The 27,807-nt window shown below is 45.9% G+C and overlaps 1 protein-coding gene across 1 annotated transcript; it reads left to right on the top strand.

The window, feature by feature from the left end:
* Positions 1–4,990: 4,990 nt before the first annotated feature.
* LOC119297612 lies at positions 4,991–7,078 on the top strand. Its single transcript, XM_037575337.1, has 5 exons — positions 4,991–5,111; positions 5,316–5,372; positions 5,951–6,423; positions 6,513–6,720; positions 6,810–7,078. Exons 3-5 carry the CDS (start codon positions 5,975–5,977, stop codon positions 6,843–6,845), a joined length of 693 nt encoding a protein of 230 aa, XP_037431234.1. The 5' UTR covers positions 4,991–5,111; positions 5,316–5,372; positions 5,951–5,974; the 3' UTR covers positions 6,846–7,078.
* The last annotated feature ends 20,729 nt before the right edge of the window (positions 7,079–27,807 follow it).

The raw sequence follows: 27,807 nt of genomic DNA, 5'->3' as shown, positions 1-27,807 counted from the left end.
GTACTTCCGTACCATCGTAGCTCGTCTGATAGAAAACTCCATTCTCGAGCTCCACAAATATGTCCGGATCTTCTTCGAATCCGGGGTCAAGGTCCCGGTTGTGACCCTCTGGCTGAGGGGCGGGACTATGGATCCCCTCGATAGCCTTCCGCCATTCCTGTTGCGAGTGGATAGGTTATTATCCATCAAAAATGATTCAGGGAGAGGAGTAAAATGGTGGGATTGGAGCTTACCCAGCTAGGAGGATTATACATGGAAAATCCATCTCGACATTGGAGACGAGTGAACTCCTCCTTCTCCCCATTGTACAGTTCAGCCAATATTTTGGCCAAAGCGGCAGGGGGTTTCGGACCCTTCCGACCCCAGCGTGAGGTGTCATCTTCCCCATTATAGTGCCACATGGGAAGCCCTCTATATTGGAGTGGTTGGACCCCCCCCCCCCTGCACTATGGAGATCACCATACCTCAATTATTGACAATCCGGACTGGGCAAGCGTCTTAATCTTGCCCATCAAATGACTGACTTCCGCGCTATCCTCCTCCTCGAGGCTCTATGGATGCCAGCTCTGACGTTTCTTCAACGGAGCGCTTGAAAATTCGGGGAGGCCCATTCGTACTGGGTCAGGAAGAGCGACGTCGTCAATATAGAATCATTCAAAAGGACAATCTTTGGAAGCCTTCTTCGGCGTGCCGGACAGGTATCCGGTCCCGGTGATACGCCACACTTCGGCTCCTCCCACTTTGAATATTGATCCCCCTTGATTACGAGGGACGAGGCAGACCAGTTTTCTCCATCATTCAAAATGGGTCTCACAGCCCAGGAATAACTCACAAAGAGCAACGTAACCCGCGATGTGCAGGATGGAGGCGGGAGTGAAACTGTGCAGTTGCAGGCCATAATACTCCAGCAGTCCTCAGAGGAAGGGATGGATTGGAAATCTGACACCTCTTAGCAAGAAGGGAACAAAGCATACTCGTTCCCCCTGGACGGATTGGGGAAATTCTCCACCTGAACCCCGCCGTTGAAGGACATTAATCCTGCTCGGACGGGGACTAGCCCTGTTTTTGCACCATGGGATACGCAGCATCTCTCCCAATCACCTCTTTCGGAGCCGTGGGGACGAGAGGAAGAGCTGGGAGCGCTAGCCATGTTGGAGTGGTTACTCTTAGCGAGCTCTGAGGATTTTTTTCGCAGGGTGTGGAATGGATCTGAGATCTATTCTCTTTAAATAGGCACCTCTCTCGTATGGTCAGGGTGGTATGTGCAAAAATACCCTGCCCTCTCGTATTCGCTCACCATGTGGGAACTGAAGTCGGGAAGGCGTGGAAGCCGATGGGTGCGACATTAAATGGAAAAGCCGAATACCGCTCTTTAAGTTAGGTACTTTGAAGTAATCGAAGGGGGAGCCCGCCTTGCAATGCCCAAGACAATCTGCGCGCCGGACACCTCGTCATTGAAGTCTGGTTCGGCGGCTACTGAGGGAGTCCTGGACTAAGGGGTCCTCGGGCGTCCGGCCTGTTGGATATGGGCCGGATTATTGGGCCATGAAGATACAAGATGGAAGAGTTTTTCCCGTGTCCGGATAGGACTCTTCTTTGCGTGGACGGCAAGTCAGGTGGCCGGATATACTATTTCCTTTCTATGTAACCGACTTTGTATAACCCTAGTCCCCTCTAGTGTCTATATAAACTGGAGGGTTTAGTCTGTAGGGACAATCATAATCCGATAGGCTAGACTTCTATGGTTGTAGCCATTACGATCTCATGTTAGATCAACTCTTGTAACCCCCATACCCATCAATATAAATCTAGCAGGACGTAGGGTTTTACCTCCATCGAGAGGGCCCAAACCTGGGTAAACATTGTGTTCCCTGCCTCCTGTTACCATCAACCTTAGACACACAGTTCGGGACCCCTTACCCGAGATCCGCTGGTTTTGACACCGACACAGACCACCGTCGGAAACCATGTTGATGAAGATCGGAAAAACGTGCAACCTCACCGGAAGTCGCTAAGACACCCGCCCCGTGGTGGGAGCCAACTGTCGTGGGAGTAAGTCTGACAATAGAATAGGGGGTATGTATGAGGAGGCAAGATCCTAGCTACTGCGAGATAGTACACAAGGTTTACGTGTTCAGTCCCTTCTCAGAGGAATTAACAACCCTACGTCTCGGTGCCCGAAGGCTTGGTCGACTAGATTATGCGTGAGAGTTATAGGGGGTGCAAACCCTTGTGCCAGAGGAGGGGGTGGCTTATATAGAGTGCGCCAGGACCCCAGCTATCCCACGTTACACATGGTTCAATGTACATTAATACAGGGCGTTACTGGTAACGCCAACTATAAAGTGTTATAAATGATCTTTAAGACTACAGAGTGAATGCCCGACCGTTGCCGTGCTGAGTGACGTTAGGTCTTCTGTATTCTGAGTGGTTTCTTGCATTGCCGAGTGAATTCATCTTGGTCGAATGGAATTGGGGTATCCGAGAGAGGTTGAAGGTCTAGTGGATTGCACTCCTTGGTGAACTCAGTCGGTTTCTTCTGTTATGCCTTGAATGTCTTCCACTCTAGGGCAGTGTCCTTGGGTAGGGCGTCTAGGTCAGGCCAATGACCCTACCCTAGGTACATATCATCGTCAGGCGCCTAGGACACGCAGTTATCGGCCACGTCTGTGTCCAGCGCCGGAACTTCATTGGGAGCGGTGCACACAGCCTCATAGAGTGCCCGCTGCTCCGCAACAAAGTCCGGGTTCGCTGCGGCCATGGTGGCCACAACCGCCTCACTTGCGCGCTCACCGTAGATTTGGCTCTTCACCAGCCGTTGTTGCTCGAGGAGGAACAGGATGTGCCTCTTCTCTTCCTGCACTTGCCAAGACGTCGACATAGGAGTCGGCGCAGGATGCTTCTCCTCCACCATGGTGGCATCATAGTGTGCCTGCGCCTGTTCCATGGTCAGGCCGGCATGCATCGGCGTGGGGTTCAGCGCCGTGTCGTTGTCAGGAACCGTGGGGTCATCGTTGGAGACCTCCGGGGAGCTGGCCGGCATGCCCTACTCGATCCGCCTGGCACGATGGGACTACTAGGCAGTTACAAGGGCGGACACCTTGTGATTCATCTCCGGTGACAGATTATCTCACAAAGCGTTCCTGCTCACAATCATGGTGGATATGGAGCAAAGAAGGAGGATGTGTTGTGGTGTGGAGTTAGCCGGGTGCGGCCGCCTTTAAATATGAAATTCTAATGAGGTCAAGCATCCGGTTGCGTCGATGCGTGGCGCCAGAGTTGGTTCCTCGGCCGGCGAGCCTTTTTAGTGGCGCCATACGCATGGATGGGCATCGAACGGGCGTGGTAGATATCCATTCTGTCTTGTACAACAGACGTCGCTCTGGCATTGAACAGGCACGGTCACCAGGGACGCGACGTAGGCTCTATTGAAAAAGGCAATGCTTAGGTGATGCTGAAGCACGCTTAGGCGCTAGGCTATGGCCAAAGGCCATGCCTAGAACATAAGTGGAACCCTAGACAGGGCAAGCAAGAAATTGTCTACACGAGTGGGAAATTATGTCATATTGCATTGATATGCCAAACATGGCATATTCCAATGGCAATAGCTAGTAGTTAACTTATTTATATGTTCAAAATTAATATTGATGCACATATAATACGACAAATACACCCTTATAGTCAAAACTATATTACCGCCTGAGCCGCTCCTAGGGCGCTTAAGCACCGCCTAGGTACTAGGCGAACACCAACCGCCTCACTTGCACCTACCACCTTTTCGAACCGGGAGGCGGCTCTCTCTCCGGCGCGACGCCTCAATGTCGGCGCCAACGAGAGGCCTCGTCCGCTCTGGGTAGGCGTAATTGCGGAGTGGCCGCTCTACAGTGGCATGAATGCGGGCTGCTGACTTCGGGTGGGAACGCACGCGGGCGAGAGGGGATGATTTTGGGCGAGCCAGGGTAGTCAGGAGCAGACGTGGCAGTGGTCCGAATGCCCGCAAAGCGTCCCCCCTCCCTTCACTTTGTCTCCGTTTTGCAGGAAAATATGCGTCCGTACTGCCGAGCGGATCAATATAAGACCGTGTTGGATGGCAGAACATGATCCGAACTATATGGTTCGGATGTATGCGAACAGTTTGAGGGTTCGTATTGAAAATGCCGTGATGCCCCTAAGAGGGTCAGTCGACGCTATCCACATGTAGCGGTGGACGTTTTGACCATTAAAAATGGACATGTCTCTAGCTAACCTTTTGAATTCTGACATGTGATAAAATTGTCTGCTCGGGTGGTTTTCTCCCCACGTTGAAGCCTCCAGCCACGTTGAAGTCAAAACGTATTTAGATGACGAGCGTGCTTTTTTCTAGTATAAAACATCCATATATAAGTAGGGCGTTTTGGAGCTCGGCCTCCATGAAGGCCGGATTTTTTGAAAAATTCAAAATTCGAATTTTTCAATTTCAAAAAAATCTGAAAAAAATCATACAAGTAAACAAGGATGTTATGTGTATGTATGTGAAGTTTGAGGATGAAATACCCTAAAATGCGATCTGTGCAAAAAAGACAAATTCATAGACTTTGAGGATGAATAATGCATCTACTAAAAAGTCTCAGATTTGTTCTTTTTGTGTAGCACTCATTTTAAGGTGTTTTGTCCTGAAAATTTACAGACATATGCTTTATGTCTCTAAGTATGTGTGTATTTGTTTTCAAATTTTTTTGAAACGTGAAAGTTTGAATTTTGACCAAGTCAAACCCGGGCTCCATGGAGCTCGAGCTCTAAAGAGCATTTTCGCATATATAAGCCGTTTATGGTGAAGCTATAGCTACTTCCCACTCCGATACTTTGACTACCACCTTTTTCATAGCCACTACTAAGCCCAGAAGAAAGCAGCATGGATTGAAAGGTACGTACCTACCGCCCAGCTACATTGATCTGCCGCATTCATTTCCGCACTTACTCCACCCTCACGACCCAGCCTCTCTCAGCTCTCTCTCCTTTCACAACACAACTTCTCTCGTTTAAAGGAGGGGAAGCATGAGCCATGAGAATAGCAAGAGGTGATCCGGAGGGAGGGTAAGCACATCTAGCCTATCGAAGAAGAAAAGAGGGAAGTAAGTGTCTCCAAATCGAGAGCGTAGCTGTTTTCTTCTGTGAAAGAAGTTCAACTATAGTACCTATAGCAATGCATTTGCATATGGTAGCTAGGGCAAAGTATCATGTCATAGGCCACAAGCCCGCACTTAGCAGTTAACAACAACGTATCTGTTTTGGTCTCCAGTTTTTGTTTAACTCATCTTTTATCTTTGTTATTACAGAAAAAGAGGAGAGGCCGAGAAGGAGCGGGGCAGGAAGCAGCTAGCCAGCTAGGTGAGGTAAGCACAGCTTGAACTAGCTATAGAAGCTATAGGGGAATGACCCCGCAAAAAAAAAGCTATAGGGGAATGATGCATCATGTGCAATCTGTTTTTTCCCTGGTTGCTTTCTTCTGATAAACTTATATATATAAGAAACATGCTGTACCTGCCTATTCATTGAGAAGCGAGGGTTTCCTGGTCTATATCTATTTTTACAGATTTTTTTTCTTTCATATTAGTAACTTTAGTGTTTTTATTCGTGAAATTAGTGGACACTTTGCTTACAAAGAGACACTTGGGTCGCACCATTTGTTTTTTTAGCTCTGGGTTGCAGGATACATTCATACAAACATACTCCCTCCTCTTTCCGTAGAATCTCTCACCCTCCGTATACCCTTGGGAAACAAGCCATGTAATCATAATTTTTTATATTTTTAACCATCCTCTAATCATCAGTTTCACCAAGCATGCCGCGCTAAAGTCGCATGCTGAGAAGGTGGTGGCGCTTTGCTTGGGTTTATGTACATTTGCATCTTGCCCTGTAATCATGCTTATTTTAGAGATGATATTCATATGGTTAGAATATTACTTTCCAGGTTAACTCTTACCTAGTGTCGAACATGGCCAGCCATGCGGAGTTGACTCAAACCACACTTAGAAATCACCACAAGAGTGTTGCATCTGTAGTGATACATCAGAAGAACGGGACTTTAGCCGGCAGCGGTTTCATCGCCAGGGAAGCAACAGAACACAGTAGAGCACTTGTTATGACAGCCGACCATGTCGTCGAGTTTTTCGAGCCTGCTAAGAATGACAAGCTATGCATTAGACTACCTGGGTTAGACCGGGAGCTCGAGTGTGAGATACGCCACCGGGATAACTTCAAAGACCTAGCAGCTATCGCTGTGTCGGGAGTGCCTGATGGGTATCCGGCTCTGAGATTTTCCCGTGAAAGAGACTTACCAATTGGCACCGCCGCCGTGTTAGTGGCATACTACAATCCAGATAAGTTGGCAAAGACTAAGGGTCCTATTCTCGTGAAGCCTGGAGCATGTGGTGGAACCATTGTGTAAGCCTCTCCCCCTTGTCTAGCTTTGGGCAAACGTTAATTTTATTGACTCGCAGTACACTAATATAGCTTACATTTCTTTCTCAAAGTGGGCCACCAGTCAGGATAACTAAAAACATTGAATGGACGGAACGTATTAGGCATGAGTGCGCAACGATGAGTGGATGCTCAGGAGGACCTGTTATCGTCAATGGTCATGTCGTTGGAGTGAATCAGTACGGTGATAATACGAGTGGATTGGCCGCTAGTTTTGTAACTGTGGAGGCAGTTGTGAAAAACTGGGCTCAAAAAGATGGTGTAAGCAGTTGTAACCCATATGGTATCACCAATTACTGCTCTTCCTTCTGCTTAGTACTAATTTCTGTTGCACGCACTACATTTTTCAGGATCATAGCCTAGACGACTTGCTCAAGTATCTTTGACACGCCGGAGACACGTACACGAACCAGTGCTGCTTTCAGATGCCGTCTCTCTGGCACTCTGGGTATACTGCTCCATGGTTGGTAGGTAATGCTGGAAAAGGCACGGAAAATGAAGAATGTAGTCAAGGAAACGGAAGACTCGTGTTATGATGTACTGTATGTCTTGCTTAAACCACTAATTAGTTTCTTCTATTAGTAATTTAGTATGCAGTCGAGCATGAACGTAGCAGTTTCTCCCCAATATTTCAATAACATGATTGTGTGCTTTGATGCTTAAAATTAACCTTGTGTGGCGAATTGCACCCTCTCGTAGCGGTTTTAGTTTTCGAAATGAAGTTGGAGAGCTTTGCTTCTTTTATCGGTGTAGAACAAGAAACACCAGATTATTGTAGTATTACTGCAAAAATCTAATTGATGAAATTGCGGCCTGGGCTATTGGCTACCTAACTACTTCATTGCCCCACTTAGTATTTTGTTACCCCTCAAAAAACGTAGTATTTTTGTTTCACAACACTGAAATGTCCAACTTAACAAAAAATATATACGCTAGTCAGGTGCGCGCTCAGTATACTCGTACTATGTTTCCCATATGTGCATGCACTGTTAAATAATAACTGCTATTACTAATTTCACGAAAATGGCCCACGTCTATTATAAATGTTCACCAAAAGTACAAAGCACTCCAAGCATAACAACTAGAGGTTTTTGACCACGAATAACCACTGCTGCCACCAAAAAGAGCTGCTTATACTGCTATGATACCAGCACCAGCCAGACCTTGTCAATGACAGCCGAAAGTCTTCGTGCACGTGTCCCTAAGAGCATCTCCAGCCGTTGGCTCCCCAGGAGGCGCTAAAAATCGCCCCCGGGGGGCGCACAGGCGATAAACGAAGCGCTGGGGCATGATGCCCCCCAGTCACGGCGTCCACGTTTTTTTTAATATAAATTACGGCACAAACACGGCGCAAATTTAACCAAACTTCGGCGAGTCCGTTCATATTTAAAATATTTTACAAAAAGGAAAAAAAAAGCTACTAGGTTGCTCCTTGCCGTCTCCCTCGCTGCTCCTCGCCGCCCGCCGCCCTTGCAGATCTACATGCCGAGGAGGCTGTAGAACCGCATGTAGTCGCCGCTGTCGTCGTCGTCGTCGTCGTCGCCTCGGCCGCGGCCGCCGTCCCTGCTGCAACCCTCCCCCTGTTGGCGCGGCGGATTGGACGGTCCGGGGGCGTCGTCGTCATCGTCGCTGTCGAGGACCACGACGCCGTGCTAGTCCTCGCGCTCACGTTTGCGGGCGGCTATCTCCTCCAAGGCCCGGTGCTGCCGGACCATCTCTTCGCGGAGGTAGTCGTCCCGCACCCACTGCATGGCGTCCTCGTCGGAGATGCCGCGCCGGGCTATCTCCTCGTACTCCGCGGGGAGGCCGGGCTCCGGCTTCGGCCTGACAAGGACGAGGCGGCCAGAGGCGAGGGCGGAGTCGTCGATGGGGACGCCAGAGCTGCGAACGCCCCCAAGTCCATGCGCCTCGGCGTCCACGAGCTCCCACGGCGGCGAGAGAAGGACCGGGGGGGGGAGGGGTACTCCAGCCTCGGCTTGTTGCCACCCTCGATGTACTCGAGGACGGCCTCCAGCGTGCGTCCGGGCACGCCCCACCATCAGCGCCGCCCCTCGGAGTTGAGCCTGCCGGAGGGAACGACGCCGTTGGTGGCCTCGAGCTGCTCGGCGTGGCGGCAGCGGAAGTATGGCTCCCAAAGCGGGCTTTCGGGGACGTAGCGTGGCCCCTCCCTGCCGCCCGCGGCAGGGAGGAGCGGATACGCGCGATCTCCGTGCGGCGCGCCGCCCCGGTGGGTGGTGGCGGCACCGGGACCCCCCTGGCGCTGATTCTCCAGGCCCCGGGCACCCGCATGTCCGGCGGGACCGGGTACTCAGCCTCGAAGAGGAGCCGAGCTTCGTGCTCGTAAAGGTGGCGGCGGCGGAAGCCGTTCGCCGCCGCGCCGTCGCCTGGGAAGCGTTCGACCATTCTTTGAGCTGGAGACAGCCAGAGGAGAGGAAGGAAGGGGGAGAAAGGCAGCATCGGCGGTGGAGACTCTGTGCGTGCCACCGGCGCGCTGGGGGTCGGCTTATGGAGGCGGAGGCGCCACGCGTACGCGTGGCCGCCGCGTTACGCGTGGCATGCGAGGGGACGCGCGTTGTCTCGTTTTCACTGCGCCGCCCATGAGGCATCAATGGCGGATGCTGACCGGCGCGGCAAAGCGCGGCAGCTTTGGCATTGATTCGCCGCGGGAAATGAGGCGATGAGGACGCGAAGCGGCGAGAAGCGAGACGAGTCGCTGGCATGGAGGGCCCGCGGCTCTTTCGCACCAAAAACAATTCGCCCTGCGCCCCCGAGCGCCTCCCAGCACGCCGGGGTCGGGTTGGGTCCGCCGGCGCCAATTTCGGCCCGAGCCGGCGAAAATTGGGCCCTTGGGACGACTGGGCCGATTTTTTGATGCCGGCGACCGAAACTCGCCTGGGAGGCCTTGTTGGGGGCATGACTAGAGATGCTCTAAAGAGCAGCAGTGGTCGTCGTTGAGCCGTTGAATCCATTTAAAGAACCTAATACTAAATCTTCGTGTCGCATATTAAGGGCGAAAAACCCTAACCTTGTTGCCCAAGGAGATGGGACGAATCGATGTTGGGGCTCCATCGTATTCGTCCCAACAAACAAACTTGAGGAAGATCAGAATCCGAAAAACCGACTTAAAAATATTGCTATCCATTCAAGCGCCACCTCTGCAAGGACTAAACCACTTACCTGCTTCACGGAAACAGGCACCAGGATTCCCCTTACACACCGGCCGCCATAGTGGCACGCAGAGAAGAGGCAAACCCATTGGCTGTTCGGTGCAGTTCGTGGAGAGAAACCCTCGCCATAGTTGCCTTCCGAGAAGAGAATAAAGGAGTGGTAATAAAACACAGCTCTTCATTCCCTGCTCGTGCATCGTACACCCAGAAATAATGATAGAGTAATGGTGCCCCAGCTTCCACTTCGTTTCCGCTCCTCCAACTCCATGTCAGACACAACTTCCCTGATCTACTTTAGCCTATCATTTGATCACTGACATGTAGGTTTGTTGAGAACTTTTACGTAAATTACTTGGTGGCTGGGCTAGGCACACGGTGGGTATTCTCAAAAAGGAGACGCTTCGTCCGAAAATTCATCTCTGCACCGGCGCTGACGAAAAAAATCAAAACAAATACTAGAAAAAAAAAATTAAAATAGTCCAACTTTTTGTGCGGTAGACAATTTGATGCGTGAGGTCCGCTCCAATTTTAAATCATTTGGACATCTTAGGAGCTCTCAGCAAAAAAGACAAATTGGGGTCTGTAAATTTTTTTACTGTTCATGTAGTGTTTTCGCTCGATTTGTCTTTTTGCTGAGGGCTGCTCAAATATCCAAATGACTTGAAATTTGGAGCGGGCATCACACATCAAATTGTCTACTGCACAAAAAAATCGGAAGTTTTTGAATTTTTTTTATTTTTTTTATTTTTTTTCTAACCGGGTGCGGATGAGCCTGGGCACCGAAACGCCCTACTCAAGCTTGGTCTTCCATCTATCCTTGATGAATTAGAAGCTTTGGCATGAAGGAAATATGCCCTAGAGACAATAATAAAGTTGTTATTTATATTTCCTTATATCATGATAAATTTTTATTACTCATGCTAGAATTGTATTAACCGGAAACTTAGTACATGTGTGAATGCATAGACAAACAGAGTGTTCCTAGTATGCCTCTACTTGAGTAGCTCGTTAATCAAAGATGGTTAAGTTTCCTAGCCAAAGGCATGTGTTGTCATTTGATAAACGGGATCACATCATTAGAGAATGATGTGATGGACAAGACCCATTCGTTAGCTTAACACTATGATCGTTTAGTTTATTGCTATTGCTTTCTTCATGACTTATACATGTTCATATGACTATGAGATTATGCAACTCCCAAATATCGGAAGAACACTTAGTGTGCTATCAAACGTCACAACGTAACTAGGTGATTACAAAGATGCTCTACAGATGTCTCCGATGGTGTTTGTTGAGTTGGCATAGATCGAGATTAGGATTTGTCACTCCGATTGTCGGAGAGGTATCTCTAAGCCCTGTCGGTAATGCATATCACTATAAGCCTTGCAAACAATGTGACTAATGAGTTAGTTATGGGATGATGCATGACGGAACGAGTAAAGAGACTTGCCGGTACGAGATTGAACTAGGTATGATGATACCGATGATCGAATCTCAGGCAAGTAACATATCGATGACAAAAGGAACAACATATGTTGTTATGCGGTTTTACCGATAAAGATCTTCGTAGAATATGTAGGAACCAATATGAGCATCCAGGTTCTTGTTGGAAATATGCCATAGAGGCAATAATAAAAGGATTATTATTATATTTCCTTATTCATGATAATTGTCTTTATTCATGCTATAATTGTGTTATCCGGAAATCGTAATACATGTGTGAATAATAGACACCAACATGTCCCTAGTAAGCCTCTAGGTAACTAGCTCGTTGATCAACAGATAGTCATGGTTTCCTGACTATGGACATTGGATGTCATTGATAACGAGATCACATCATTAGGAGAATGATGTGATGGACAAGACCCAATCCTAAACATAGCATAAGATCGTATAGTTCGTTTGCTAGAGTTTTTCCAATGTCAAGTATCTTTTCCTTAGACCATGAGATTGTGTAACTCCCGGATACCGTAGGAGTGCTTTGGGTGTACAAAACGTCACAAGTAACTGGGTGACTATAAAGGTATACTACGGGTATCTCCGAAAGTGTCTGTTGGGTTGACACGGATCAAGACTGGGATTTGTCACTCCGTATGACGGAGAGGTATCACTGGGCCCACTCGGTAATGCATCATCATTATGAGCTCAAAGTGACCAAGTGTCTGGTCACGGGATCATGCATTACGGTACGAGTAAAGTGACTTGCCGGTAACGAGATTGAACGAGGTATTGGGATACCGACGATCGAATCTCGGGCAAGTAACATACCGATTGACAAAGGGAATTGTATACGGGTTTGCTTGAATCCTCGACATCGTGGTTCATCCGATGAGATCATCGAGGAGCATGTGGGAGCCAACATGGGTATCCAGATCCCGCTGTTGGTTATTGACCAGAGAGTCGTCTCGGTCATGTCTACATGTCTCCCGAACCTGTAGGGTCTACACACTTAAGGTTCGGTGACGCTAGGGTTGTAGGGATATGTATATGTAGTAACCCGAATGTTGTTCGGAGTCCCAGATGAGATCTCAGACGTCACGAGGAGTTCCGGAATGGTCCGGAGGTAAAGAATTATATATAGGAAGTGCTATTCCGGGCATCGGGACAAGTTTCGGGGTCACCGGTATTGTACCGGGACCACCGGAAGGGTCCCGGGGGTCCACCGGGTGGGGCCACCTGCCCCGGGGGGCACATGGGCTGTAGGGGGTGCGCCTTGGCCTATATGGGCCAAGGGCACCAGCCCCAAGAGGCCCATGCGCCTAGGGTTCAAGAGGGGAAGAGTCCCGAAGGGGGAAGGCACCTCCTAGGTGCCTTGGGGAGGAGGGATTCCTCCCTTGGCCGCACCCCCCTAGGAGATTGGATCTCCTAGGGCCCCCCCCCTTGGCCCTCCTATATATAGTGGGGAGATGGAGGACTTCTTACCCCACGCCTTTGGTGCCTCCCTCTCCCTCTCCAACACATCCTCCTCCTCCATAGTGCTTGGCGAAGCCCTGTCGGAGTACTGCAGCTCCACCACCACCACGCCGTCGTGCTGCTGCTGGAGCAATCTTCCTCAACCTCTCCTTCCTCCTTGCTGGATCAAGAAGAAGGAGACCTCACGCTGACCGTACGTGTGTTGAACGCGGAGGTGCCGTCCGTTCGGCGCTAGGATCTCCGGTGATTTGGATCACGTCGAGTACGCCTTCCTCATCCCCGTTCTTTGAACGCTTCCGCGCGTGATCTACAAAGGTATGTACAAGCAATCCGATCACTCGTTGCTAGATGAACTCATAGATGGATCTTGGTGAAACCGTAGGAAATTTTTTTGTTTTCTGCAACGTTCCCCAACAGTGGCATCATGAGCTAGGTCTATGCGTAGTTGTCTTTGCATGAGTAGAACACAATTTGTTGTGGGCGTAGATGTTGTCAGCTTTCTTGCCGCTACTAGTCTTATCTTGCTTCAGCGGTATTGTGGGATGAAGCGGCCCGGACCAACCTTACACGTACGCTTACGTGAGACCGGTTCCACCGACTAACATGCACAAGTTGCATAAGGTGGCTGGCGGGTGTCTGTCTCTCCCACTTTAGTTGGAGCGGATTCGATGAAAAGGGTCCTTATGAAGGGTAAATAGAAGTTGAGAAATCACGTTGTGGCCTTCACGTAGGTAAGAAAATGTTCTTGCTAGAACCCTATTTCAGCCACATAAAACTTGCAACAACAATTAGAGAACGTCTAACTTGTTTTTGCAGCAAGTGCTTTGTGATATGATATGGCCAAAGTTGTGATGAATGATGAATGATATATATATGTGATGTATGAGATGTTCATGCTATTGTAATAGGAATCACGACTTGCATGTCGATGAGTATGACAACCGGCAGGAGCCATAGGAGTTGTCTTTATTTTTGTATGACCTGCGTGTCATTGAGAAACGCCATGTAAATTACTTTACTTTATTGCTAAACACGTTAGGCATAGTAGTAGAAGTAATACTTGGCGAGCAACTTCATGGAGACACGATGATGGAGATCATGATGATGGAGATCATGGTGTCATGCCGGTAACAAGATGATCATGGAGCCCCAAGATGGAGATCAAAGGAGCTATGTGATATTGGCCATATCATGTCACTATTATTATTTAATTGCATGTGATGTTTATCATGTTTTGTATCTTGTTTACTTAGAACAACGGTAGTAAATAAGATGATCCCTCATAATAATTTCAAGAAAGTGTTTCCCCTAACTGTGCACCGTTGCGACAGTACGTTGTTTCGAAGCACCACGTGATGATCGGGTGTTAGATTCTAACATTCACATACAACGGGTGTAAGACAGATTTACACATGCAAACACTTAGGTTTACTTGACGAGCCTAGCATGTACAAACATGGCCTCGGAACACAGAAGACTGAAAGGTCGAGCATGAGTCGTATAGAAGATACGATCAACATGAATATGTTCACCGATGTTGACTAGTCCGTCTCACGTGACGATCGGACACGACCGAGTCAACTCGGATCATGTTACACTTAGATAACTGGAGGGATGTCTATCTAAGTGGGGGTTCATTGAATAATTTGATTAGATGAACTTAATTATCATGAACTTAGTCTAAAATCTTTACAATATGTCTTGTAGATCAAATGGCCATCGTAGTCCTCAACTTCAACTCGTTCCTAGAGAAAACCAAGCTGAAAGACGATGGCAGCAACTATACGGACTGGGTCCGGAACCTGAGGATCATCCTCATAGCTGCCAAGAAAGATTATGTCCTACAAGCACCGCTAGGTGATGCACCCGTCCCACAGAACCAAGACATTATGAACGCTTGGCAGACACGTGTTGATGACTACTCCCTCGTTCAGTGCGGCATGCTTTACAGCTTAGAGCCGGGGCTCCAAAAGCGTTTTGAGAGACATGGAGCATATTAGATGTTCGAAGAGCTGAAAATGGTTTTTCAAGCTCATGCCCGGGTCGAGAGATATGAAGTCTCCGACAAATTCTTCAGCTGTAAGGTGGAGGAAAACAGTTCTGTCAGTGAGCACATACTCACTATGTCTGGGTTACATAACTGCTTGACTCAGCTGGGAGTTAATCTCCCGGATGACGCGGTCATTGACAGAATCCTCCAGTCGCTTCCACCGAGCAACAAGAGCTTTGTGATGAACTTCAATATGCAGGGGATGGAAAAGGCCATTCCCGAAATATTTGCAATGCTGAAATCAACAGAGGTAGAAGTCAAAAAGGAACATCAAGTGTTGATGGTGAATAAAACCACTAAGTTCAAGAAAGGCAAGGGTAAGAAGAACTTCAAGAAGGACGGCAAGGGAGTTGCCGCGCCCGGTAAGCAAGCTGCCGGGAAGAAGCCAAAGAATGGACCCAAGCCCGAGACTGAGTGCTTTTATTGCAAGGGAAGTGGTCACTGGAAGCGGAACTGCCCCAAGTACTTAGCGGACAAGAAGGCCGGCAAAACGAAAGGTATATGTGATATACATGTAATTGATGTGTACCTTACCAGTATTCGTAGTAGCTCCTGGGTATTTGATACAGGTGCGGTTGCTCACATTTGTAACTCAAAACAGGAGCTGCGGAATAAGCGGAGACTGGCGAAGGACGAGGTGACGATGCGAGTCGGGAATGGTTTCAAGGTCAATGTGATCGCCGTCGGCACGCTACCTCTACATTTACCTTCGGGATTAGTTTTAAACCATAATAATTGTTATTTAGTGCCAGCTTTGAGAATGAACATTGTATCAGGATCTCGTTTAATTCGAGATGGCTACTCATTTAAATCCGAGAATAATGGTTGTTCTATTTATATGAGAGATATGTTTTATGGTCATGTTCCGATGGTGAATGGTTTATTCTTAATGAATCTCGAGCGTAATACTACACATGTTCATAGTGTGAGTACCAAAAGATGTAAGATTGATAATGATAGTCCCACATACTTGTGGCACTGCCGCCTTGGTCACATAGGTGTCAAACGCATGAAAAATCTCCATGCTGATGGACTTTTAGAGTCTCTTGATTACGAATCATTTGACACGTGCGAACCATGCCTCATGGGTAAAATGACCAAGACTCCGTTCTCAGGAACAATGGAGCGAGCAACCAACTTACTGGAAATCATACATACTGATGTGTGCGGTCCAATGAGTGTTGAGGCTTGCGGTGGCTATCGTTATGTTCTCACCCTCACTGATGACTTGAGTAGATATGGGTATGTCTACTTAATGAAACACAAGTCTGAAACCTTTGAAAAGTTGAAGGAATTTCAGAGTGAGGTTGAGAATCAACGTGACAGGAAAATCAAGTTCCTGCGATCAGATCGCGGATGAGAATACTTGAGTCACGGGTTTGGCACGCACTTAAGAAAATGTGGAATAGTTTCACAACTCACCCCGCCTAGAACACCTCAGCGTAATGGTGTGTCCGAACGTCGTAATCGCACTCTATTAGATATGGTGCGATCTATGATGTCTCTTGCCGATTTACCGCTACCTTTTTTGGGGTATGCTTTAGAGACTGCCGCATTCACTTTAAATAGGGCTCCGTCGAAATCCGTTGAGACGACACCGTATGAATTATGGTTTGGGAAGAAACCTAAGCTGTCGTTTCTAAAAGTTTGGGGATGCGATGCTTATGTCAAGAAACTTCAACCTGAAAAGCTCGAACCCAAGTCGGAAAAATGCGTCTTCATAGGATACCCTAAAGAAACTATTGGGTATACCTTCTACCTCAGATTCGAAGGCAAGATCTTTGTTGCCAAGAATGGATACTTTCTAGAGAAGGAGTTTCTCTCGAAAGAAGTAAGTGGGAGGAAAGTAGACCTTGATGAAGTATTACCTCTTGAACCGGAAAATGGCGCAACTCAAGAAAATGTTCCTGAGGTGCCTGCACCGACTAGAGAGGAAGTTAATGATGATGATCAAGATACTTCTGATCAAGCTCCTACTGAAATTCGAAGGTCCACAAGGACACGTTCCGCACCAGAGTGGTACGGCAACCCTGTCTTGGAAATCATGTTGTTAGACAACGGTGAACCTTCGAACTATGAAGAAGCGATGGCGGGCCCGGATTCCGACAAATGGCTGGAAGCCATGAAATCCGAGATAGGATCCATGTATGAAAACGAAGTATGGACTTTGACTGACTTGCCCGTAGAGCAGCGAGCCATAGAAAATAAATGGATCTTTAAGAAGAAGACAGACGCGGATGGTAATGTGACCATCTATAATGCTCGGCTTGTCGCTAAGGGTTATCGACAAGTTCAAGGGGTTGACTACGATGAGACTTCCTCGCCGGTAGCGAAGCTGAAGTCCATCCGAATCATGTTAGCAATTGCCGCAATCTATGATTATGAAATATGGCAAATGGACGTCAAAACGGCATTCCTTAATGGTTTCCTTAAGGAAGAATTGTATATGATGCAGCCGGAAGGTTTTGTCGATCCTAAGAATGCTGACAAGGTGTGCAAGCTCCAACGCTTGATTTATGGGCTGGTGCAAGCATCTCGGAGTTGGAACATTCGCTTTGATGAGATGATCAAAGCGTTTGGGTTTAAGCAGACTTATGGAGAAGCCTACGTTTACAAGAAAGTGAGTGGGAGCTCTGTAGCATTTCTCATATTATATATAGATGACATACTTTTGATGGGAAATGATATAGAACTCTTGGACAACATTAAGGCCTACGTGAATAAGAGTTTTTCAATGAAGGACCTTGGAGAAGCTGCGTATATATTAGGCATCAAGATCTATAGAGATAGATCAAGACGCCTCATAGGTCTTTCACAAAGAACATACCTTGATAAGATATTGAAAAAGTTCAATATGGATCAGTCTAAGAAGGGGTTCTTTCCTGTGTTGCAAGGTGTGAAATTGAGCTCAGCTCAATGTCCGACCACGGCAGAAGATATAGAAGAGATGAGTGTCATCCCCTATGCCTCAGCCATAGGTTCTATTATGTATGCCATGCTGTGTACCAGACCTGATGTAAACCTTGCCGTAAGTTTGGTAGGAAGATACCAAAGTAATCCCGGCAAGGAACACTGGACAGCGGTCAAGAATATCCTGAAGTACCTGAAAAGGACTAAGGAAATGTTTCTCGTTTATGGAGGTGAAGAAGAGCTCGTCGTAAAGGGTTACGTCGACGCTAGCTTCGACACAGATCTGGATGACTCTAAGTCACAAACCGGATACGTGTATATTTTGAATGGTGGGGCAGTAAGCTGGTGCAGTTGCAAGCAGAGCGTCGTGGCGGGATCTACATGTGAAGCGGAGTACATGGCAGCCTCGGAGGCAGCACATGAAGCAATTTGGGTGAAGGAGTTCATCACCAACCTAGGAGTCATACCCAATGCGTCGGGGCCAATCAAACTCTTCTATGACAACACTGGAGCTATTGCACTTGCCAAGGAGCCCAGGTTTCACAAGAAGACAAGGCACATCAAGCGTCGCTTCAACTCCATTCATGAAAATGTTCAAGATGGAGACATAGAAATTTGTAAAGTACATACAGATCTGAATGTAGCAGATCCGTTGACTAAACCTCTCCCTAGAGCAAAACATGATCAACACCAGAATTCCATGGGTGTTCGATTCATCACAATGTAACTAGATTATTGACTCCAGTGCATGTGGGAGACTGTTGGAAATATGCCCTAGAGGCAATAATAAAAGCATTATTATTATATTTCCTTATTCATGATAATTGTCTTTATTCATGCTATAATTGTGTTATCCGGAAATCGTAATACATGTGTGAATAATAGACACCAACATGTCCCTAGTAAGCCTCTAGGTAACTAGCTCGTTGATCAACAGATAGTCATGGTTTCCTGACTATGGACATTGGATGTCATTGATAACGAGATCACATCATTAGGAGAATGATGTGATGGACAAGACCCAATCCTAAACATAGCATAAGATCGTATAGTTCGTTTGCTAGAGTTTTTCCAATGTCAAGTATCTTTTCCTTAGACCATGCGATTGTGTAACTCCCGGATACCGTAGGAGTGCGTTGGGTGTACCAAACGTCACAACATAACTGGGTGACTATAAAGGTATACTACGGGTATCTCCGAAAGTGTCTGTTGGGTTGACACGGATCAAGACTGGGATTTGTCACTCCGTATGACGGAGAGATATCACTGGGCCCACTCGGTAATGCATCATCATTATGAGCTCAAAGTGACCAAGTGTCTGGTCACGGGATCATGCATTACGGTACGAGTAAAGTGACTTGCCGGTAACGAGATTGAACGAGGTATTGGGATACCGACGATCGAATCTCGGGCAAGTAACATACCGATTGACAAAGGGAATTGTATACGGGGTTGCTTGAATCCTCGACATCGTGGTTCATCCGATGAGATCATCGAGGAGCATGTGGGAGCCAACATGGGTATCCAGATCCCGCTGTTGGTTATTGACCGGAGAGTCGTCTCGGTCATGTCAACATGTCTCCCGAACCCGTAGGGTCTACACACTTAAGCTTCGGTGACGCTAGGGTTGAAGGGATGTGTATATGCAGTAACCCGAATGTTGTTCAGAGTCCCGGATGAGATCCCGGATGTCACGAGGAGTTCCGGAATGGTCCGGAGGTAAAGAATTATATATATGAAGTGCTATTTCGGGCATCGGGACAAGTTTCGGGGTCACCGGTATTGTACCGGGACCACCGGAAGGGTCCCGGGGGTCCACCGGGTGGGGCCACCTGCCCCGGGGGGCCACATGGGCTGTAGGGGGTGCGCCTTGGCCTATATGGGCCAAGGGCACCAGCCCCAAGAGGCGCATGCGCCTAGGGTTCAAGAGGGGAAGAGTCTCGAAGGGGGAAGGCACCTCCTAGGTGCCTTGGGGAGGAGGGATTCCTCCCTTGGCCACACACCCCTAGGAGATTGGATCTCCTAGGGCCGGCGCCCCCCCTTGGCCCTCCTATATATAGTGGGGAGATGGAGGACTTCTTACCCCATGCTTTGGTGCCTCCCTCTCCCTCTCCAACACATCCTCCTCCTCCATAGTGCTTGGCGAAGCCCTGTCGGAGTACTGCAGCTCCACCACCACCATGATGTCATGCTGCTGCTGGAGCAATCTTCCTCAACCTCTCCTTCCTTCTTGCTGGATCAAGAAGAAGGAGACGTCACACTGACCGTACGTGTGTTGAACGCGGAGGTGCCGTCCATTCGGCGCTAGGATCTCCGGTGATTTGGATCACGTCGAGTACGCCTTCCTCATCCCCGTTCTTTGAATGCTTCCGCGCGTGATCTACAAAGGTATGTAGAAGCAATCCGATCACTCATTGCTAGATGAACTCGTAGATGGATCTTGGTGAAACCGTAGGAAATTTTTTTGTTTTCTGCAATGTTCCCCAACAGTTCTGCTATTGGTTATTGACCGGAGATGTGTCTTGATCATGTCTAGATAGTTCTCGAACCCGTAGAGTCCGCGCGCTTAACGTTCGATGACAATCCGTATTATGAGTTTATGTGTTTTGATGTACCGAAGGTTGTTCGGAGTCCCGGATGAGATCACAGACATGACGAGGAGTCTCGAAATGATCAGGACATAAAGATTGATATATTGGAAGGTTATATTCGGACACCGGAATGGTTCCGAAGTGTATCGGGTATTTTACGAAGTACCGAGAGGTTACCAGAACCCCCCGGGGGATTAATGGGCCTTACTTGAGAAGAGAGATGGCCGTCTAGAGGTGGCACCCCTCCCCCCCTTGCCCAGTCCGAATTGCACAAGGGGAGGGGGCGCCTCCCCTCCTTCCTTCTCTTCTCTCCTCTTTCCATTCTCCATCTTGGACTGGGAAAGGGGGGAAACCTACTCCTACTAGGAGTAGGAATCCCCCGTTGGGCGCGCCCCTTGTGGCCGACCCTCCTCCTCCTCCCCTCCTTTATATATGGGGGAGGGGGCACCCCATAGACACACAAGTTGATCTTTAGCCGTGTGCGGTGCCCCCTCCACAGTTTTCCACCTCGGTCATATTGTCGTAGTGCTTAGGCGAAGCCCTGCGTCGGTAACTTCATCATCACCATCACCACGTCGTCGTGCTGACGGAACACTCCCTCGGCCATAGCTTGATCTAGAGTTCGAGGGACATCACCGAGCTGAACATGTGCAGATCGCGGAGGTTCCATGTGTTCGGTACTTGATCGGTTGGATCGCGAAGATGTTCGACTACATCAACTGCGTTACTAAACACTTTCGCTTTCGGTCTACGAGGGTACGTGGACACACTCTCCCCATTCATTGCTATGCTTCTCCTAGATAGATCTTGCGTGATCATAGGTAAATTTTTTGAAATACTACGTTCCCCAACAATGGCATCCAAGCTAGGTCTATGCGTGATGTTATATGCACGAGTGGAACAGAGAGAGTTGTGGGCGATAATAGTCATGCTGCTTACCAACATGTCATACATAGATTCGGTGGTATTGTTTGATGAAGCGGCCCAGACCGACATTACATGACCGCGTTCGTGAGACTGGTTCTACCGCCGTGCTTCGCACACAGGTGGATAGTGGGTGTCTGTTTCTCCAACTTTAGTTGAATCGAGTATGACTACGCCCGTTCTTGTTGAAGGTTAAAACAGCACACTTGATGAAAAATCGTTCTTGTTTTGATGCATAGGTAAGAACGGCTCTTGCTAGAAGCCCATAGCAGCCATGTAAAACTTGCAACAACAAAGTAGAGGACGTCTAACTTGTTTTTGCAGGGCTTGCTGTGATGTGATATGGTCAATATGATGATATATAAATTGTTGTATCAGATGATTATGTTTTGTAATAGTTATCAGCAACTGGCAGGAGCCATATGGTTGTCGCTTTATTGTATGAAATGAAATCGCCATGTAATTGCTTTACTTTATCTCTAAGCGATAGCGATAGTCGTAGAAGCAATAGTTGGCGAGACGACAATGATGCTTCAATGGAGATCAAGGTGTCAAGCCGATAATGATGGTGATCATGAGGGTGCTTTGGAGATGGAGATCAAAGGCACTAGATGATGATGGCCATATCATATCACTTATGTTGATTGCATGTGATGTTTATCCTTTATGCATCTTATCTTGCTTAGTACGGCGGTAGCATTATAAGATTATCTCTCACTAAATTTCAAGGTATAAGTGTTCTCCCTAAGTATGCACCATTGCTATAGTTCGCGCCGAGACACCACGTGATGATCGGGTGTGATAAGCTCTACGTTCACATACAACGGGTGCAAGCTAGTTTTGCACATGCAGAATACTCGGGTTAAACTTGACGATCCTAGCATATGCAGATATGGCCTCGAAACACTGAGACCGAAAGGTCGAGCGTGAATCATATAGTAGATATGATCAACATAGTGATGTTCACCATTGAAAACTACTCCATCTCACGTGATGATTGGACATGGTTTATTTGATATGGATCACGTAATCACTTACATGATTAGAGGGATGTTTATCTAAGTGGGAGTTCTTAAGTAATATGATTAATTGAACTTTAATTTACCATGAACTTTGTACCTGATAGTATTTTGCATGTCTATGTTGTTGTAGATAAATGGCCCGTGCTACTGTTCCATTGAATTTTAATGCGTTCCTAGAGAAAGCTAAATTGAAAGATGATGATAGTAACTACACGGACTGGGTCCATAACTTGAGGATTATCCTCATTGCTGCACAGAAGAATTACGTCATGGAAGCAGCCCTAGGTGCCAAACCCGCAGCAGGAGCAACTCCATATGTTATGAACATCTGGCAGAGCAAAGCTGATGACTACTCGGTAGTTCAATGTGCCATGCTTTACGGCTTAGAACCGGGACTTCCATGACGTTTTGAATGTCATGGAGCATATGAGATGTTCCTGGAGTTGAAGTTAATATTTCAAGAAAATGCCCGGATTGAGAGATATGAAGTCTCCAATAAGTTCTACAGCTTCAAAATGGAGGAGAATAGTTCTGTCAGTGAGCATATACTCAGAATGTCTGGGTACCACAATCACTTGACGCAGCTGGGAGTTAATCTTCCAGTTGATAGTTTCATTGACAGAGTTCTTCAATCACTGCCACCAAACTTCAAAAGCTTCGTGATGAACTATAATATGCAAGGGATGGATAATACGATTCCCAAGCTCTTTGCGATGTTAAAGGCTTTGGAGGTAGAAATCAAGAAGGAGCATCAAGTGTTGATGGTCAATAAGACCACTAGATTCAAGAAGAAGGGCAAAGGGAAGAAGGGGAACTTCAAGAAGAACGGCAAGCAAGTTGCTGCTCAAGTGAAGAAGCCCAAGTCTGCACCTAAGCCTGAGACTGAGTGCTTCTGCTGCAAAGGGACTGGTCACTGGAACGGGAACTCCCCCAAGTATTTGGCAGATGAGAAGGATGGCAAAGTGAAAGATATATTTGATATACATGTTATTGATGTGTACCTTACTAATGCTCGCAGTAGTGCCTGGGTATTTGATACTGGTTCCGTTGCTCATATTTGCAACTCGAAACAGGGACTACGGATTAAGCGAAGATTGGCTAAGGATGAGGTGATGATGCGCGTGGGAAATGGTTCCAAAGTCGATGTGATTGCCATCGGCACACTACCTCTACATCTACCTTCGGGATTAGTTTTAGACCCAAATAATTATTATTTGGTGCCAGCGTTAAGCATGAACATTATATCTGGATCTTGTTTGATGCAAGATGATTATTCATTTAAATCAGTAAATAATAGTTGTTCTATCTATATGAGTAATATCTTTTATGGTCATGCACCCTTGTCGAGTGGTCTATTTTTACTAAATCTCGATAGTAGTGATACACATATTCATAGTATTGAAGCCAAAAGATATAATTTTAATAATGATAGTGCAACTTATTTGTGGCACTGCCGTTTAGGTCATGTTGGTGTAAAGCGCATGAAGAAACTCCATGCTGATGGGCTTTTGGAATCACTTGATGCTTGCAAACCATGCTTCCTGGGCAAGATGACTAAGACTTCGTTCTCCGGAACAATGGAGAGAGCAACAGACTTATTGGAAATAATACATATCGATGTATGCGGTCTAATGAGTGTTCATGCTCGCGGCCGGTATCATTATTTTCTGACATTCACAGATGATTTGAGCAGATATGGGTATATCTACTTGATGAAACATAAGTCTAAAACATTTGAAAATTTCAAAGAATTTCAGAGTGAAGTGAAAAATCATCGTAACAAGAAAATAAAGTTTCTACGATCTAATCGTGGAGGTGAATATTTGAGTTACGAGTTTGTTCTTCATTTGAAACAACGCGGAATAGTTTCGCAACTCACGCCACCCGGAACACCACAACGTAATGGTGTGTCCAAACGTCGTAACCGCACTTTATTAGATATGGTGCGATCTACGATGTCTCTTACTGATTTACTACTATTGTTTTGGGGTTATGCTTTAGAGACGGCTGCATTCACGTTAAATAGGGCACCATCTAAATCCGTTGAGATGACACCATATGAACTCTGGTTTGGCAACAAACCCAAGTTGTCGTTTCTTAAAGTTTGGGGCTGCGATGCTTATGTGAAAAAACTTCAACCTGATAAGCTCAAACCCAAATCGGAGAAATGTGTCTTCATAGGATACCCAAAGGAAACTGTTGGGTACACCTTCTATCACAGATCCGAAGGCAAGATTTTTGTTGCTAAGAATGGATCCTTTCTAGAGAAGGAGTTCCTCTTGAAAGGAGTGACTGAGAGGAAAGTAGAACTTGATGACGTAATTGTACTTGCTCCCTTATTGGAAAGTAGTTCATTATAGAAATCAGTTCTAGTGATTCCTACATCAATTAATGAGGAAGCTAATGATGGTGTTCTTGAAACTTCTGATCAAGTTACTACGAACCTCGTAGGTCAACCCGAGTAAGATCCGCACCAGAGTGGTATGGTAATCCTGTTTTAGAGGTCATGTTACTTGACCATGATGAACCTACGAACTATGAGGAAGCGATGATGAGCCCAGATTCCGCGAAATGGCTTGAGGCCATGAAATCTGAGATGGGATCCATGTATGAGAACAAAGTGTGGACTTTGGTTGACTTGCCAGATGATCGGCAAGCCATAGAAAATAAATGGATCTCAAGAAGAAGACTGACGCTGACGGTAATGTTATAGTCTACAAAGCTCGACTTGTTGCCAAAGGTTTTCGACAAGTTCAAGGAGTTGACTACGATGAGACCTTCTGACCCGTAGGGATGCTTAAGTCCGTCTGAATCATGTTAGCAATTGCCGCATTTTATGATCATGAAATTTGGCAAATGGATGTCAAAACTGCATTCCTTAATCTTTACCTAATAACAAAGGACGGTTCATTTCTCCACTTTTTTTCATTTGCTGTGGGACCGAGATATATTTTCGTCCGTCATGGAATCAACAATTTTCGTTCGTCCAAAATCATCTCGCTCTCGTGCTGAGTTTTCTGTCCGGTAAAAAAAAAGGCGGCCCAGGTGGGAGTCGAACCTGTGACCTGCAGCATCTCCACCCGCGCTGATAACCCGTGCAAGCCTCTAACTTTTGTGTTAAGATAGCAGCGCGCATTTTTATTAAAAGAAAGGACCCGCAGTGGCAAACCATAAAAATAACTAGCAAAAGTCTATTCCTAAGTGGAGTCGAACACAACACATCGCGCGAGTTAACCACGCCCCTAGCCATTGTAGTTCTTCAATTTGTTGTCTAAAGATTGCAGCTCAGCTTATATAAACTATATGCAGTCAAAGATGTAAACTTTTTTGAATTTCAAACGTGTTTTTTTTCAAAATAAGTAAATACTTGAAAATGCAAACATTTATTGAAAAACAGGAACATAATTGAAAAATGGGAACATTTTCTAAAATTATGAACTTTTTTTAAACACGATGATTTTATAAATCCCCTAAGAATTTACGCACAAATTATGAAAACACAAATTTTATTTGAATTTATGAACAAAATTCGAAAACATAATTTTGTTTTCTAAAAAAGCAAACATATTATGAAATTGTGAACAAATTTTCAAAACCCAAACATTTTATGAAATACCCTGAACATTTTTTGAATTTGGGAACAAATTTGGAAACATGAACATTTTTTTAATGATTGAACAAAATTTGAAACAAAAACATTTTCTGAAATCGCGAACATTTTTAGAATCTATGAAAAAATATAAAAATGCGAATAATTTCAGAAATTTCAAAATTTTTGGAGTTTTCACAAACACTTTTAAAATTTCTGAACATTTGTTGAAAAAAGAAAAATAAACCTTGAGTGAGTAAATTGAGCTAGCTCGTACCTGTGTCTATTACCTCCATCCATTATTATTAAGCCAGGTGCAATTAGTAGATTCGTTGTTTTTCCGTTGTTCATGAAAAATGCCAAATTTAATCTCTCTCGCAGATTGTTATACAACACTATCCAATGTATGCGATGGGTTTTCTTTCCTCTAATTGGAAGCTGCGTCTTCATGCGGTCACCAGCTATAGTTAGATGCATTTAATCTTCATGCGAGGTTATCACTTGGTCGTAGAGTTTTGGCCGCCAAGCCCTTTAAATCCAGATGAGAGGGTTTGTTTACTTATCAAAGCAAATAATCGCCTTCCCATTTTTTGCACTAAATTTTATCAATTTATATACATTTGCAAGTTGTATGAAAAATCAATAAAGCGCTCCAGGAATTGATAGAGAGTGAAGAGTGGGTACCGATTATCCCTAGAGAAATGAATACACCATTGTTTTTTTAAAGACGAGTAGGAAGGATTTAACTCCGCAATTCTCAAAAGGAAGAAATTAACTCCCAATAATCTGGATGGTTTGTACGCGGGATTGCAGGTGAATATGAGATAGGTGGTACATTATGGTACAGTGGGAGTATGATAAAACTTGACATATGATGCAACCAGAAGGTTTTGTCGAACCAAAAGTGCTAACAAAGTGTGCAAACTCCAGCGATCCATTTATGGACTGGTGCAAGCATCTCGGAGTTAGAATATATGCTTTGATAGTGTGATCAAAGCATATGGTGTCATACAGACTTTTGGAGAAGTCTGTATTTACAAGAAAGTGAGTGAGAGCTCTGTAGCATTTTTGATATTATATGTAGATGACATATTGTTGATCGGAAATAATACTAAATTTCTGAATAGCATAAAAGGATACTTCAATAAGATTTTTTCAATGAAAGACCTCGGTGAAGCTGCTTATATATTAGGCATCAAGATCTATAGAGATAGATCAAGACCTTTAATTGGATTTTCACAAAGCACATACCTTCATAAAGTTTTGAATAACTTCAAATGGATCAAGCAAAGAAAGGGTTATTGCCTATGTTACAAGGTGTGAAGTTGAGCTAGACTCAATTCCTGACCACTTCAGAAGATAGAGAGAAAATGAAAGTCATTCCCTATGCTTCAGCCATAGGTTCTATCATGTATGCAATGCTGTGTACCAGACCTGATGTGTGCCTTGCTATTAGTTTAGCAGGGAGGTACCAAAGTAATCCAGGAGTGGATCACTTGACAACGGTCAAAAACATCCTGAAATACCTAAAAAGAACTAAGGATATGTTTCTCGTTTATGGAGGTGATAAAGAGCTCGTCGTAAATGGTTATGTCGATGCAAGCTTTGACACTGATCCGGATGACTCTAAGTCATAAACGGGATATGTATTTATATTGAATGGTGGAGCTGTCAGTTGGTGCAGTTCTAAACAGAGCATCGTGGCGGAATCTACGTGTGAAGCGGAGTACATAGCTGCTTTGGAAGCATCAAATGAAGGAGTTTGGATGGAGGAGTTCATATCTGATCTAGGTGTCATGCCTAGTGCATCAGATCCTATGAAAATCAATTGTGACAATACTGGTGCAATTGCCTTGGCAAAGGAATCCATGTTTCACAAGAGAACCAAGCACATCAAGAGACACTTCAATTCCATCCGCGATCAAGTCAAGGAGGGAGACATAGAGATTTGCAAGACACATACGGATCTGAATGTTGCAGACCCGTTGACTAAGCCTCTCTCACGAGCAAAACATAATCAACACCAAGACTCCATGGGTGTTAGAATCATTACAATGTAATATAGATTATTGACTCTAGTGCAAGTGCAAGACTGAAGGAAATATGCCCTAGAGGCAATAATAATGTTTATATTCATGCTAGAGTTGTATTATCCGGAAACTTAGTACATGTGTGAATACAT

This window comes from Triticum dicoccoides, chromosome 5A, assembly GCF_002162155.2.
Source record: "Triticum dicoccoides isolate Atlit2015 ecotype Zavitan chromosome 5A, WEW_v2.0, whole genome shotgun sequence".
In the NCBI taxonomy this organism is placed as follows: domain Eukaryota; kingdom Viridiplantae; phylum Streptophyta; class Magnoliopsida; order Poales; family Poaceae; genus Triticum; species Triticum dicoccoides.
Note: the sequence above shows the minus strand (reverse complement) of the source record. Positions and strands in the feature narration are given on the sequence as shown.

Bases quoted from the DNA above. Each gene is read 5' to 3' on its own strand.
- LOC119297612 (XM_037575337.1), top strand. From the start codon at position 5,975: ATGGCCAGCCATGCGGAGTTGACTCAAACCACACTTAGAAATCACCAC. The intron at 6,424-6,512 runs GTAAGCCTCTCC...TCTTTCTCAAAG, and splicing joins GCATGTGGTGGAACCATTGT to TGGGCCACCAGTCAGGATAA. The intron at 6,721-6,809 runs GTAAGCAGTTGT...TACATTTTTCAG, and splicing joins ACTGGGCTCAAAAAGATGGT to GATCATAGCCTAGACGACTT.